At 48.5% G+C, this 13,695-nt stretch overlaps 1 protein-coding gene across 4 annotated transcripts in view; it reads left to right on the top strand.

Moving 5' to 3' along the window:
* Positions 1 to 13,695, top strand: part of NTRK3 (neurotrophic receptor tyrosine kinase 3) — a 435,527-nt gene that overhangs the window by 133,821 nt on the left and 288,011 nt on the right. For all 4 annotated transcript variants that reach the window (XM_070358231.1, XM_070358230.1, XM_070358233.1 and 1 more), the window contains 4 exons: positions 4,141 to 4,298; positions 5,312 to 5,454; positions 6,082 to 6,223; positions 7,928 to 8,224. In XM_070358231.1, the coding sequence (XP_070214332.1) occupies positions 4,141 to 4,298; positions 5,312 to 5,454; positions 6,082 to 6,223; positions 7,928 to 8,224 (740 nt within the window). The remainder of the gene's footprint in view (positions 1 to 4,140; positions 4,299 to 5,311; positions 5,455 to 6,081; positions 6,224 to 7,927; positions 8,225 to 13,695) is intronic.

Here is a 13,695-nt window from a genome sequence, read left to right as displayed (position 1 = left end):
GCCAACAAAGGTCTGTCTAGTCAAAGCTATGGTTTTTCCAGTAGTCATGCATGGATATGAGAGATGTACTATAAAGAAAGTTGAGTGCTGAGGAATTGATGCTTTTGGACTGTGGTGTTGGAGAAGACTCTTGAGAGTACCTTGAACTGCAAGGAGATCCAGCCAGTCAATCCTAAAGGACATCAGTCCTGAATATTCATTGGAAGGACTGATGCTGAAGCTGAAACTCCAATACTTTGGCCACCTGATATGAAGAACTGACTCATTTGAAAAGACCCTGATGCTGGGAAAGATTGAAGGCAGGAGAAGAAGGGGACAACAGAGGATGAGATGGTTGGATGGCATCACTGACTCGAACATGAGTTTAAGTAAGCTCCAGGAGTTGGTGATGGACAGGGAAGCCTGGCATGCTGTAGTCCATGGAGTTGCAAAGAGTCAGACACATCTGAGCAACTGAACTGAACTGAACTGAACTCCCCAGTTTTTACCTCTGTATTCCAGGCTCTTAGTAACTGAGCAGCAGTTCTCTCATGGTGGTCCAGGGTCCCAGGGATCTCCAAGACCTGTACTGGCAGATCACAAGGTTAAATCTCTTTCCATAATAATCCAGCAATGTTATTTGCCTTTTTTTACTCCCATGTTCAAAGAAGTTTTCTAGAGGCCACGTGATGTACGCTAACATCCTTCCTCTGATGCTCAATGGAGTTTTTGCTAATGCATTCTTGTGTTTTTTAATTTCTAATATGGTAAATTATGATAAGTATCATGCACCTAAAAGCTCTTTGAGACCCTCAGTCATTTATCAGGGTGAAAAGGAGTTCTGAGACCAAAAAGCTGGAGAGCACTGACCTGGAGAGCCTGCCAGCCTGAATGGTGCCTATGTGTGCGTGAGAAAAGATGCCTCTTCTGGGCGGATAGAGCCCCATGCCTGGCACCAGGTCTGGTCAAGGGCGTGCAGGCTGGATTTCATCCCTGTTCCTCCCTTTGGCTGGGCGTTTTGAAACACGTACAAACTTCCCCACTGTACACCGTGACCCTGTGTTTCTCCACGTCCTGACTCATGTCCCGGTCTCCAGCTCACCCCCTCTCTGGTTCATCCTGTCCAGCACTGTTGGATTGCTCTTACAATTTTGTTCACATCACTGTCCAACTACAAGGACTCCAGTGGTTCCCACTGCCTTCTGGATGCGTTTCAAGCTTCCTGATGTGGCCATGAATGTCCTCCACCATCTGGCTTTCACTTGTCCTTCCAGCTTCATTTCCTGGTACTCCTTGACACAAACTCTCTGCCATGGTGCAACTTTGTTTTTCTTGTTTTCACAGTCCAGTCAGTAACAGGCCCTCTAATTCTTTCCCAGTCACTCCCTCCGCAAGCCCCCAAAGTCAGGGGTCCTGCTTACTCCTCTTAGAATCCCCTATCTAGCAATTTCTTGCCTTGTGATAGATGATGAGGAAGGTGCGTGAATTTTGGAGTCCAGCAGGCCAAGATTTGAGGCCCTGAGGCTTCTCCTATGATTCAGCAAGTAAAGAATCCGCCTGTAGTGTAGGAGACACAGGAAACGGGTTTGATCACTGGGTTGGTAAGATCCCCTGGATGAGGAAATGGCAACCCACTCTAGTATTCTTGCCTGGAGAATTCCATGGATGGAGGAACCTGGCAGGCTACAGTCCATGGGGTCGCAAAGAGTTGGACACGACTGAGCCCATACATCAATTCACTGTCACACACTAGCCGAGGGACTTTGAGTGCGTGACTTGACTCTTCCAAACATGAGCGGGGCAGTCCCTCATCTGTGTGGTGATGGGACTTGGCTGTCTCTGAGTGTAGTTGTGAGAGGCAGATGCTTGATAAAATTTAGTTTTCATCTCCTTTGCCGAATGAGTGTGATGTGTGGAGAAAAATCACGGGCACTTTTAGACCAAGAGGATATCACGCGGGGGTGTTTGCACATGCAACCTTTGCTGTCCTGTTGGCTGGAAAACACTGGTTCCTGCCCCCAAGGGCCTCTCTCCTCTTTTATTTTGAATATTATTTATTTATTTGACTGTGTCATGTCTTTGATCGTCGTTGTGGCATTCAGGGTCCTTACTTACAGCATGTTGGGATCCAGTTCCCTAACCAGGGATGGAACCCAGGCCCCCTGCGTTGGGACTGTGAAGTCTTGGACACTGGACCACCAGGGAAGTCCCTCTCGTTGTTGGTGGTGGTTTTTTTTTTTTGCCTGAAAGCTGGTTGATGCTGATGCCTGCTTCACTACTTTGGAATTTGCCACCTATCTGAGTGGAGTTACCCAAGCGCCCCTCCCTCTGGGCGTCAACAGAGTCATCCCCATACTGGCCCACAAAGAGAATCGTGATCCAGCCAGGCATTCCGATTTATCAGTTGCCCTTGACCTCAGGAGTTTTACATCAGCTAATGCCCTTCAGTTGTCCGCTAATAACTCCCTTCTGGATGGGTGGTGAGGAAGGCCTTGAACTTGACTCTGCCTCCATTAGATGGTCTTCTTCACCGAGATGAATGGTCCCAGGAAATAGGGACTGATGATTCATTTCCATTTCAATAGCACTCACTCCAGGCAGAGCCAGACATGGAAGAGGTGCTTATTAAGGATTTTGTTGACTCTATGAAAAAAGAAAGCTGGTCCCAAGATGGGCTTTGAGAAAATGTTGGAAATAGCTAACCACCTTCTCTCCAAGGACAAAAGCTTCTTCCTTTCTTTCTACTTACCTTCCTTCCATTTTTCTTCCTCCTTTTATTCATTCAACAGGTATTTAAGTGCCAGGCTTAGTTATAGGTATGGGGAATACAGCAGTGAACCTAATAGTCAATGTCTCTGACTTTGACAGAATTTAATTTTTATTTAGGGAGATAAAGCAAATAAATATTTATTTTTTAAACTTTTTTCTGTATCCATTCTATATATAATAAATAGTTTGCATCTACTAGTCCCAAACTCCCAAGCAAGCAAATAAATATTTAAACTGATGCTGCTGCTGCTGCTAAGTCGCTTCAGTTGTGTCCGACTCTGTGGGACCCCATAGACGGCAGCCCACCAGGCTCCCCCGTCCCTGGGATTCTCTAGGCAAGAACACTGGAGTGGGTTGCCATTTCCTTCTCCAATGCCTGAAAGTGAAAAGTGAAAGTGAAGTCGCTCAGTCGTGTCCGACTCCTAGCGACCCCATGGACTGCAGCCTAAGCATTGGAGAAGGAAATGGCAACCATAGGAGATCGAGGGAGCTGATCTCCAGATATGCTCTGGGTCCAAAATCTGTAGACAGAGAAGACAACAGGTGCAAAGGCCCTGAGGCAGGAGCATGCAGGTCATCCTGCTGACCTTGACCCACAGCAAGGTCAGTGTGGCTGAAGAAGAGGAGGGGAGGGTGAGACAGGTGATGAGAGATGACAAAGGGGTGGTGCCAATCCACAGGTCTTTGACTTTGACTTTTGATGAGTTGGGAGGCCACTTGGAGGGTTTTGAGGATAGGAGCTTCCCAAAATGACATATTTAAAAGGTTTGTTTGCCAGATGAGTTCAGTGGAATGGATTTTCTTTTTAATAAGTTTATTCATTTAGAAACTATAAATTTGTGAACTTCTATGATGTTACTTCTTTAGCTGTTCAGTCGCTCAGATGTGTCTGACTCTTTGCAACCTCATGGACTGCATGCAGCACGCCAAGCTTCCCTGTCCTTCACTATCTCCCAGAGTTTACTCACAACTCATGTCCATAGAGTCAGTGCTGCCATCCAACCATGCCATCCTCTGTCGCCCCCTTCTCCTCCTGCCCTCAATCTTTCCCAGCATCAGGGTCTTTTCCAATGAGTCAGCTCTTCGCATCAGGTAGACAAAGTATTGGAGCTTCAGCTTCATCATCAGTCCTTCCAATGAACATTCAGGACTGATTTCCTTTAGGATTGACTGGTTTGATCTCCTTGCTGTCCAAGGTACTCTCAAGCGTCTTCTCCAGCACCACAGTTCGAAAGATCAATTCTTTAGCGCTCAATACTTCTTTAGAGATGCTGCTAAATGCCTTCTCTCATGGGTATGAGGAGCAGGTGGGGGCCCTTGGCTTCAGAGCCCTGGGAGGGAGTGGGGCCTCCCTTGGTTCAGGGGTTCCCTGAACTCGCTTCTCGCCCACAGGAGATTGGAGCAGAACTTCTTCAACTGCAGCTGTGACATCCGCTGGATGCAGCTGTGGCAGGAGCAGGGGGAGGCTAAGCTCAACAGTCAGAACCTCTACTGCATCAGCGCCGACGGCTCCCAGCTGCCACTCTTCCGCATGAACATCAGCCAGTGCGGTGAGTGAGCCCCCTGGCCCGGCTGACTCCACGCCGCCCTCCCACAGACCCAGGGACAGTCAGTAAAGTCAGTAAAGGAAGCCAGGGTGTTCCTTCCCCACTGCCCTCCCAGCCTTGAATTCGCCACAGTGGCTGCGGATCTGGCTCCCCTCTTACTTCCTGCTCGCTCCTGTCCCTTCATGAGCCAGCTGTGGGAAGGTTGGTTTCAGGCAGCAGTCCCCAATCTTTTTGGCACCAGGGACTGGGTTCGTGGAAGACAGTTTTTCCGTGGACAGAGGATGGAGGGGTTGGGGGGAGGATGGCATGGTTTGGAGATGATTCAAGCACATTACATTTATTGTACACTTTATTCCTACTTTATTACATCAGATCCACCTCAGATCATCAGGCATTAGGTCCTGGAGGCTGGGGACTCCTGGTTTCAGGGACGCAGAAAAGGGTCTCGTGTGCCCTCTTTGTGATCGGACCAGAGTCCCTGCACCCTGTCAGTTTCTTGTTAAGTAAACCTGAAGGAGTGCAGGTCCAGGTGTGGTCTCTGGGTCTCCTTTATCAGGACATCTAAGGGACTGTTAGAGAAGCAGATGTGTGGGCCTGATCACTCATCTCTGACTTAACGAGATCAGAGTGTCTGGGGATGAGTTTGGAAATCTGAATTTCTAGCGAGCTCCCCAGGGGAGTCTGAAGCAGATCAAGGTTTTGAGAGCCAGTGCCCAAAGTGGAAGATGCCATTTGACATCATTGCTAGAGTTGCCTGCCTTGAGCAACTGTCCTCCCCTCCAACCCTGCCCCCCCACCATCCCCTCCACCAGTCAAGCTGCATGGGCTCACGTCCTGAGATCTGACGTCTGGAGCTGGTGTGAGGCTTCTGAGTCTTGGGGTACTTTTAAGAGGTCAAGCAGGTTGTGTTGGAGTCATGATTAGACAAGGCAGGAAGTGCCACCATTGCCCTCGTGGACAGAGTTTTGGTCACAAACTCTTCCTTATCTATGCACGCGCCCTGTCCTTCCTCCCAGACCTTCCCGAGATCAGCGTGAGCCATGCCAACCTGACAGTACGAGAGGGTGACAACGCTGTCATCACCTGCAACGGCTCGGGCTCACCCCTGCCCGATGTGGACTGGATAGTCACCGGGCTGCAGTCCATCAACACCCACCAGGTAGGCGTCCGAGCCTTGGGCCCTGCCACCTATTCATCTTAAAGAGCTGAATCATGAAGAGAAGCAAGAGATGTAAGAAGAAGAAAGAAGAAGAGGGGAAGTTTGTGGTCCTCTCTCTACAAGAAGAAAGGCAGAGACTTGGGTGCCACCCAGCTGCAACTTTTTCTGGCCAAATTGATCTCAGACTATAAACATCTCTGTACCTTACCTTCCTCATCTGTGAAATGGGTATAATGCTACCACTGGCCTCATAGAGTAAGTGTGAGGGTTACCTGAGCTCTTGACTGTAGAGAGCTTGGCCTTTGGTCAGTGTGCCTTCACCGGAAAGCCCTCTTTCACTTTCTGCCCATCTTTCCTCTTGATTCCTGAAGGTGTTGGGGAGTGAGGTGGGGGAGGCTTGTGGAAACTGTTTGATTATTGCCTTTGTTTTGGTGCCATCATCTAATTTTTCTGTTTTGAATCTTTTAAAAAAATTTTTATGTGATAAAGTATACATAACTTAAAATTTACAGTTGTAAACATTTTTTTAGTTATTATAAAATATTAGCTCTATTCCCTGTGCTGTACAATATATCCCTGTAGCTTATTTTATACATCTGATGGTTGTCTGTTTTCTTGGGGTTTTAGACAAATCTGAACTGGACCAACGTACACGCCATCAACCTGACGCTGGTAAATGTGACGAGTGAGGACAATGGCTTCACCCTGACATGCATCGCTGAGAATGTGGTGGGCATGAGCAATGCCAGCGTGGCCCTCACTGTCCACTGTGAGTGGACGCCATTGTGGAAGGCGGGTGGGACCCTGGGGATCTCGGCACAGGAGGCTGGGACGGGGTGGGGCCGCTGCAATGAGCCTGGTCCACTAGGAGGGTCAGAAAGACTCCTCTGGGGTAGTACAGGGCAAGTCAAGTCAGTCCTTGGCTAGTAACCCCAGAAAGCGTGTCCCTGTGCCACAGAAGGTGCTGTACCTCCAACTCGGATTTGCTCACTCCTGCTGCTGCTGCTGCTAAGTCACTTCAGTCGTGTCCGACTCTGTGTGACCCCATAGACGGCAGCCCACCAGGCTCCCCCGTCCCTGGGATTCTCCAGGCAAGAAACACTGGGGTGGGTGTGCTCACTCCTAAGTTGGCCCAAGTCTGCCTTTTGCTAAACCTCTAAAGTTCTCTGAGGAGCTACTCCATAGAGACAGGGAATGGGCAAGCATACATATGAATTTTGGGGGCTGGGAAATACATGTAGTCATACACACTTCTTGGTAAATTACTGCTAATCACACCAAAAAAAAAAAAAAACCCACTAGATATCTGAAGTTAATGACTTTGGTGCTTATCTACACAACAAATGCAAGTATCTGGGGTCATTGAATGACCTTTAGTATGAAATTTTGGTTCTCTTTTGACTTAACGGCAGATAAGGCAATGGCACCCCACTCCAGTACTCTTGCCTGGAAAATCCCATGGATGGAGGAGCCTGGTAGGCTGCAGACCATGGGGTCGCTAAGAGTCGGACACGACAGAGCGACTTCACTTTCACTTTTCACTTTCATGCATTGGAGAGGGAAATGGCAACCCACTCCAGTGTTCTTGCCTGGAGAATCCCAGGGACGGGGGAGCCTGGTGGCTGCCGTCTATGGGGTCACACAGAGTCGGACACGACTGAAGTGACTTAGCATAGCATAGCATAGCATTTGGCTTAACGGAGATGCTTTTAAGGGAAATTCTAGTGGGACTTCCTGGTGGTCCAGTGGTTAAGATTTCGCCTTCCAGTGCAGGGGGTGTAGGTTCAATCCCTGGATGGGGAACTAAGATCCCACTTGCCTTGACACCAAAGCATAAAACAGAAGCAATGTTGTAATAAATTCCATAGACTTTATAAATGGCCAACATAAAAAAAATAATCTTAAAAAAAAGATAAATTCTGCCAACTTCTCTTACATTCTTAGACTTTCTTTAGCCAAGAGGAACTCATCTCTTTAAGGAATTCTTAGACACTATAGTAGACTGAATATTTATGCCCCCCAACAAAGGTCATGAGAAGGACCCTCCAGCTGTAGTGGATCCAGGAAGCTTGGGTGAAGACAGACATCTCTTCACCTCTTTAGGGATGGTGTTGGTGTTGATGGGGAGTGGGGGACTTCTGATTCCCTTAGTCTTTTTAGAGCTGATGGAGAAGATTGGGGCTTCCCAGGTAGCAGTAATAAAGAATCTGCCTGCCCATGCAGGAGATGCAGAAGACAAGGGCTAGATCCCTGGGTTGGGAAGATCCCCTGCAGAAGGAAATGACAACCCACTCCAGTATTCTTGCTGGGATAATCCTATAGACAGAGGAGCCTGGTGGGGTACAGTCCATGGGATTGACTGAGCATGCATGCATGCATGAAGAATTGGGCTGCCCGCCCCAGCTCCTGGAAGGCTGCTCCAGGACATGGGAGGTTCCGTGTCCTGGGCTTCAGCTGGCCTGTCCCCTGGCAGACCCCCCACGTGTGGTGAGCCTGGAGGAGCCCGAGCTGCGCCTGGAGCACTGCATCGAGTTCGTGGTGCGCGGCAACCCGCCGCCCACACTGCATTGGCTGCACAACGGCCAGCCGCTGCGCGAGTCCAAGATCATCCACGTGGAGTACTACCAGGAGGGCGAGGTCTCCGAGGGCTGCCTGCTCTTCAACAAGCCCACCCACTACAACAACGGCAACTATACCCTCATCGCCAAGAACCCCTTGGGCACTGCCAACCAGACCATCAATGGCCACTTCCTCAAGGAGCCCTTTCCAGGTGAGGGTGGAGCTGCCCTGGAGTGGCTGATCCCTCCAGGCACTCAGGGGGGTCGGGGTGTGGGGGCTTGAGGGGAGAAGCAGCATCAACACGGATACCATCATCACCAGCAACACACACACTTTGGAATATCTTCAGCCACCACCTGAATTTTATGTAAACTAGATAAAGTCTCTGATGTTAGCAGTCACAGTAAAAACCAAGACCCCTTGGAAATACATAGCTATGCATATAAGGGTATATGGTATTATGGAAGAGTAAGTAGGGGCTTGAGAACTGGACCCAGTCCTTTGTTTGTTGGGGGACTCTGGGCCTGATCATTACCTCAATACCCTCATCTGTGAAATGGGCATGAAGGTACTGCTCCCATAAGAATCTTGTGACTTTTATTAAATAACTTAAAATAGACAAAGCGTGTGTCACAGGCTTTGGTACCTAATGATGGTTTGATGACCTTCCGTGTAAGGGACTTCAAGGTCTATCTGATTCATCCCCATGTTTAACAGAAAAGTTAAATCTCTTTCCACTTGCTGGGTAGAAGCAAGGTTTTGCCTGGGGTTGAGGCTTCCAGGTCTGTGGCTCCTTTCCTCTAATGCTGTGGTGAGTTGATGGGTGGGGAGTTCCTGATGCCATCAACCTGGATGGTGCTGACATCCAGTGGATGGGTGGGGGAAGGAGAGGTCATTGAAATAATGAAAAAATTTTGTTTGAATATTTTGGAGGGGAGTCTGTCTTTGTCTGGGCTGGAATATTTCAAATACCTTCCTGATGTTGGAGGAGAAGAAAACACTCCAAGGGTTTAGTGAAAGTGGCTTCAGCATCTCTTGGTAGATTTGGCAGCTGATAAGTTTCTATTAGTGAAGTCATGTATCTTTGATGACCTTGCTGATTTCTGCTGGGAACAAGCTGGAGGACCTCTCAGCCTTCAATTCCTAGAAATCCAGGCTTCTAATGAGGTAAAGGGTAAAGCAGATATCAGTAAAGATATCAGTAAAGACTGATATCATGCACGCACGCGCACACACACACACACACACACAGCAGTGGAGGACGAGCACTGCAGCATCTGCTTATGTGAAGGTGACTTTACAACGTACAGATAACCATCAGGAAGCAGCTCCAAGGGGCCTTTTAAATCTTAGCACAAGGAAACCTGAACTCAGGAGACACTGAGAGACACTCTCGAGAGGCGAGACTGCCTGGGAAGCTAAACTCTTGCACGGAGTTCTGTGGAGCAGTGATGACGCCATCACTCAGGAGAGGATGAGAATGTGCCAATGTTTGAGACCCTGGCCATCCCATATGGTCTGACATTTCCAACATCATTCCTAGTATACCCAGTAAAGGGCCTCAGGACACTTCCCACCGTGGGTCACACGGGGCTTTTTAAGAACTGGAAGAGTCCCGGTCGGCACTGTGGAAGCAGCGACCTTTAGATGCAGAGACGCTTTGCTTTTCGGGACCATAAAGTCAGGCTAGGCTTTGTTGGCATTAAGGGCTGGAGTGGCCCTTTGCCCTGTTCATGTCCATCTGGTGATTTCAACATCACTCATTATCAGAGAAATGCAAATCAAAATCACTATGAGGTACCATTTCATGCCAGTCAGAATGGCTGCGATCCAAAAGTCTACAAGCAATAAATGCTGGAGAGGGTGTGGAGAAAAGGGAACTCTCTTACACTGTTGGTGGGAATGCAAACTAGTACAGCCACTATGGAGAACAGTGTGGAGATTCCTTAAAAAACTGGAAATAGAACTGCCTTATGATCCAGCAATCCCACTGCTGGGCATACACACTGAGGAAACCAGAAGGGAAAGAGACACGTGTACCCCAATGTTCATCGCAGCACTGTTTATAATAGCCAGGACATGGAAGCAACCTAGATGCCCATCAGCAGATGAATGGATAAGAAAGCCGTGGTTCATATACACAATGGAGTATTACTCAGCCATAGAGAATGGAATCTGCTTTTAAAGAGGAGGTGTATTAACACTGACGGGGGAAAGATGAGGTGGGATGAACTGGGAGATTGAGGTTGACGTGTATACACTACTGTGTATAAAATAGATAACCAATGAGAACCTATTGGACGGCACAGGGAACTCTGCTTAATGTTCTGTAGTGACCTAAATGAGAAGGAAACCCAGAGAAGAGGAGATATATACGTACGTATGGTGATTCACTCTGCTGTGCAGCTGAAACTGACACAATATTGTACAGCCACTGTACTCCAATACATGTTTTCTTTCTTTTTTTTAAAAAAAGAGGAGAATCTATACTCCCTCATGAGTGAGGAGTGAAGCTCCTGCCAAGTGATGCTTCTGTTCTCAAAGGGAAACTCCTGGGGTCTGGAGAGAGGGGGAGCCCTTGAATGTTTGAGAGGTGGGGCAAGACACTCCGGCTCCTGTCCACAGAGGGTGTGCTGGCCGCGGGGCAGGAGGACCAGTGGAATGGTGTGGGGCGTGGCTTTTCCCACTGGGAGGGAAGCTCTTCTCTGCATCCTCCCAGCTGTGTGTACACCTTCTCTGTCCCCAAGAGACACAGCTGCCCCTCCTCATCACCTCTGGACACCCCTATCACCTTATCAACTCTAATCAGGCCAGTCGTTCTCCAGGAGTGGTCCCCAGACCAGCAGCATCCACATCATGTGGGCAGGTGTTAGAATTCAAATCCTAGAGCCCCACCCAGACCTACTGAGTCAGAAATTGTGGGGTGGGGCCCAGCAGTCTGTGTCTTGACAAGCCCTCCCACCCGCAAAATTCAGATGCTCTTATTTGCCAACTGCTGCTGTGGCATATGGTGGACCGAGGAGGCAGGAGAGAGGGTGGAGTCATGGAGGAGCTTGAAGGCAAACTGCTCACCTGAAGTGGGTTTCTCGGACCCACCTGCACCCTGACAGGGCCATCCTGTGTGAAGCGTTACTTGTTCGTAAAGGAATCAATGGATGATGAAAAGGCAGTGACAGGGAAGAGATGGGCCAGTGGTGACAGTGAAAAAACAGCTAGGCATTCAGGAGAGTCAGTCATCCCATGACGCAGGCAGTAAACTGCACACCTGCTGAGCCCTGGGTACAAAGGCTCTTGGTGGATTCCTGTTCTTCTCTTGCTGTAAAGTGGTGGGGAGGTTGTATTTGTCATTTGTACCCCCTCGCTCCCAGACAGCAAAGCATAGAGGTTAAGAGCCGAAGGTCTGAAATCAGACAGATTGAGGTGCAAACCGCATCTGTGGTCCTACTGGACAGATGGCCTCAGCTCCTAGAATGGGGCTTGGCACACGGTTGGCATGAGGTGCCTCTGTTTCTTCATCTGTAAAATGGGGATAACTGGAGCTCCTGCCTAAACAGTCCTGAGGATGAATGAAGTGATGTCTGCCAAGTGTTTCGCTCTATGTCTGGACAGAGGGATGGTTCAACCGCTGTTGGCCTTGACCTGGATTCTGAGTGGAGAGTTAAGGAGTTGAGTTCAGGAGTTCTGGAACTGGTAGTCACTCTGTAATCAAGCTGGGAACTTCTAACAGACTGTCTTCAGGCAGTTTCATTGAAGGTAGTGGTTATGGAGTCACAAGCCAGGGTTCAGATTCTCACTCAGCTGCCCATCAGCTCTATGATCTCAGGCAGATTACTCAGCCCCCTCCCTTCTGCCTCAGAGATTGTGGTGAAGATTCAATCTGCCTAAAATATCTCCCATGGTGCTTGGTACAGAGTAAGAGCAGAATTAGTTTGTTTTTATTTTTATTTTTTTAAAAACACCCAAGGGCAACTGAAAGTGGATTTGTTTGGGGAGGGGATGGAGATCTGAAGGTGAAGGTCTTCCTTCCTGACTGTTCATGGGTCGGAGGCCCACAAGAGACTGGATTGAAATGAATACATTGAGTGGAAACGTCTGAAGATGCAGAGGCTTCGATCAGAGGATTTTCTCCGAGCAGGACATTGAGATGAAAATGTTCTGGGAAAGCTTTTTGTAAGCTTCACATCCTATGCAAATGTTGGTGGTTCCTTCTGCATTTCCAGGGAAGCACTAGAATGTTCCACCTGGAGTTTAAGCCTTAGTGTAGGAGCCAGTCCTTGGAAAGGAAGATGTGTTCTAGGAGCATGGAATCGTCTTTCATGTTTCAGGATCTTAGAGAGGCCACCAAAAAGGATCTGGGTGTAAGAGTGGGACCATGAGGAGTCAGGGATCTGAGTGTCAGGGGAGGCTGGGGATCATGTCAGGGTCAGGGTGGTACCTGGAAGGTCACCATTAGGGATCCTTAGATGATGTGATAGAAGGGGGAATGTTGCCAAGGGGTATGTGTGTGTGTGTATGTGTTTGTATGTGTGTATGTGTGAATGTGCATGCATGCATGCATGCGTGTGCATGCGTGTGAGTGTATGTTTATGTATGTGTGTGTCTATTTATGTGTGTGTGTGTATGCAAGGGGTGTGTGCACACATGTGTGTGCATGTGTGTGTATGTGTACATGTATGTATTTATGTGTGTGTATGTGCATTTGTGTATATGCACAGTGTGCGTGCATGTGTATGTGTATGTATGTGTGTATATGTGTGTATGCAAGGATGTGTGTGTGCATGTGTTTGTATGTGTGTATCGGTGAATGTGCTTGTGTGTTTATATGTACATGTGCGCATGTATGTATGCATGTGTGTATATGTGTGTTTTTATGTGCATGCGTGCATGTATGTGTGTAAGCAAAGGTGTGTGTGTGCACATGTGTTTGTGCATGTGTGTGTATATGTGTGCATTTATGTGCTTATGTGTATGTATGTATGTGTGCATTTATGTTTGTGAGTGTGTGTTTATGTGTGTGCATATATGTGTATTTATGTGTGCGTGCACATGTATGCAGTTGTATGTGTGTGTTTATGTGTGTGTGTGTGTTTGCCTGCACTCCTGCAATGAATATCTGTGAATACTTAATGAAACATTTAGGAACAAGTGAGCTGCCATAACTCTTGAATTCTCCTTTTTCGCTTGGCCAGGAAGTCTCTTCATTGTGACAGCGAAACCAGAGTTCCCTCAGGGCCCTAGGTACCACCAAGGGGAGAAACCATTGCGCTAGCGCCCTTAGCGGCATCAAGACTGGCTTCTTTCCCATAGGGAACTTGTTGAGACGAGAACGTGCTCCCAACCGGCGGATGCTGGGGAAGTGGAGGGGCAGCCGCGTGTGGCCGTCTGCGCGGGGTGGGCCGAGCATGTGGACACCTGGCGCGGCTCCCTCCTCTGTCCTCACATCTGAAGCCAGGCCATCTCTTCACGTCATCACGTCTCAGTGCATCTCTGTCTGTCTGGATGCAAGCTGCTGCCTCTCTTCTCTTTTCTCTGGACCCCACTGGCTTTTCCCAATGAGTTTTTCTTGAGGAGTTTGGGATCTGGAGGAGACATATGCCTTCCATTCGTGCCCGGTCCCCTTTGGGATTCAGATGCTGCCTTGGCACGCGAGTCCAGTTGTTTGTTCTCCCAGACTGCTGGTGC

The sequence above is a fragment of the Bos mutus genome, chromosome 21, assembly GCF_027580195.1.
Source record: "Bos mutus isolate GX-2022 chromosome 21, NWIPB_WYAK_1.1, whole genome shotgun sequence".
NCBI classification, from domain to species: Eukaryota; Metazoa; Chordata; class Mammalia; order Artiodactyla; family Bovidae; genus Bos; species Bos mutus.
This window is presented reverse-complemented; position numbering and strand designations above follow the sequence as displayed.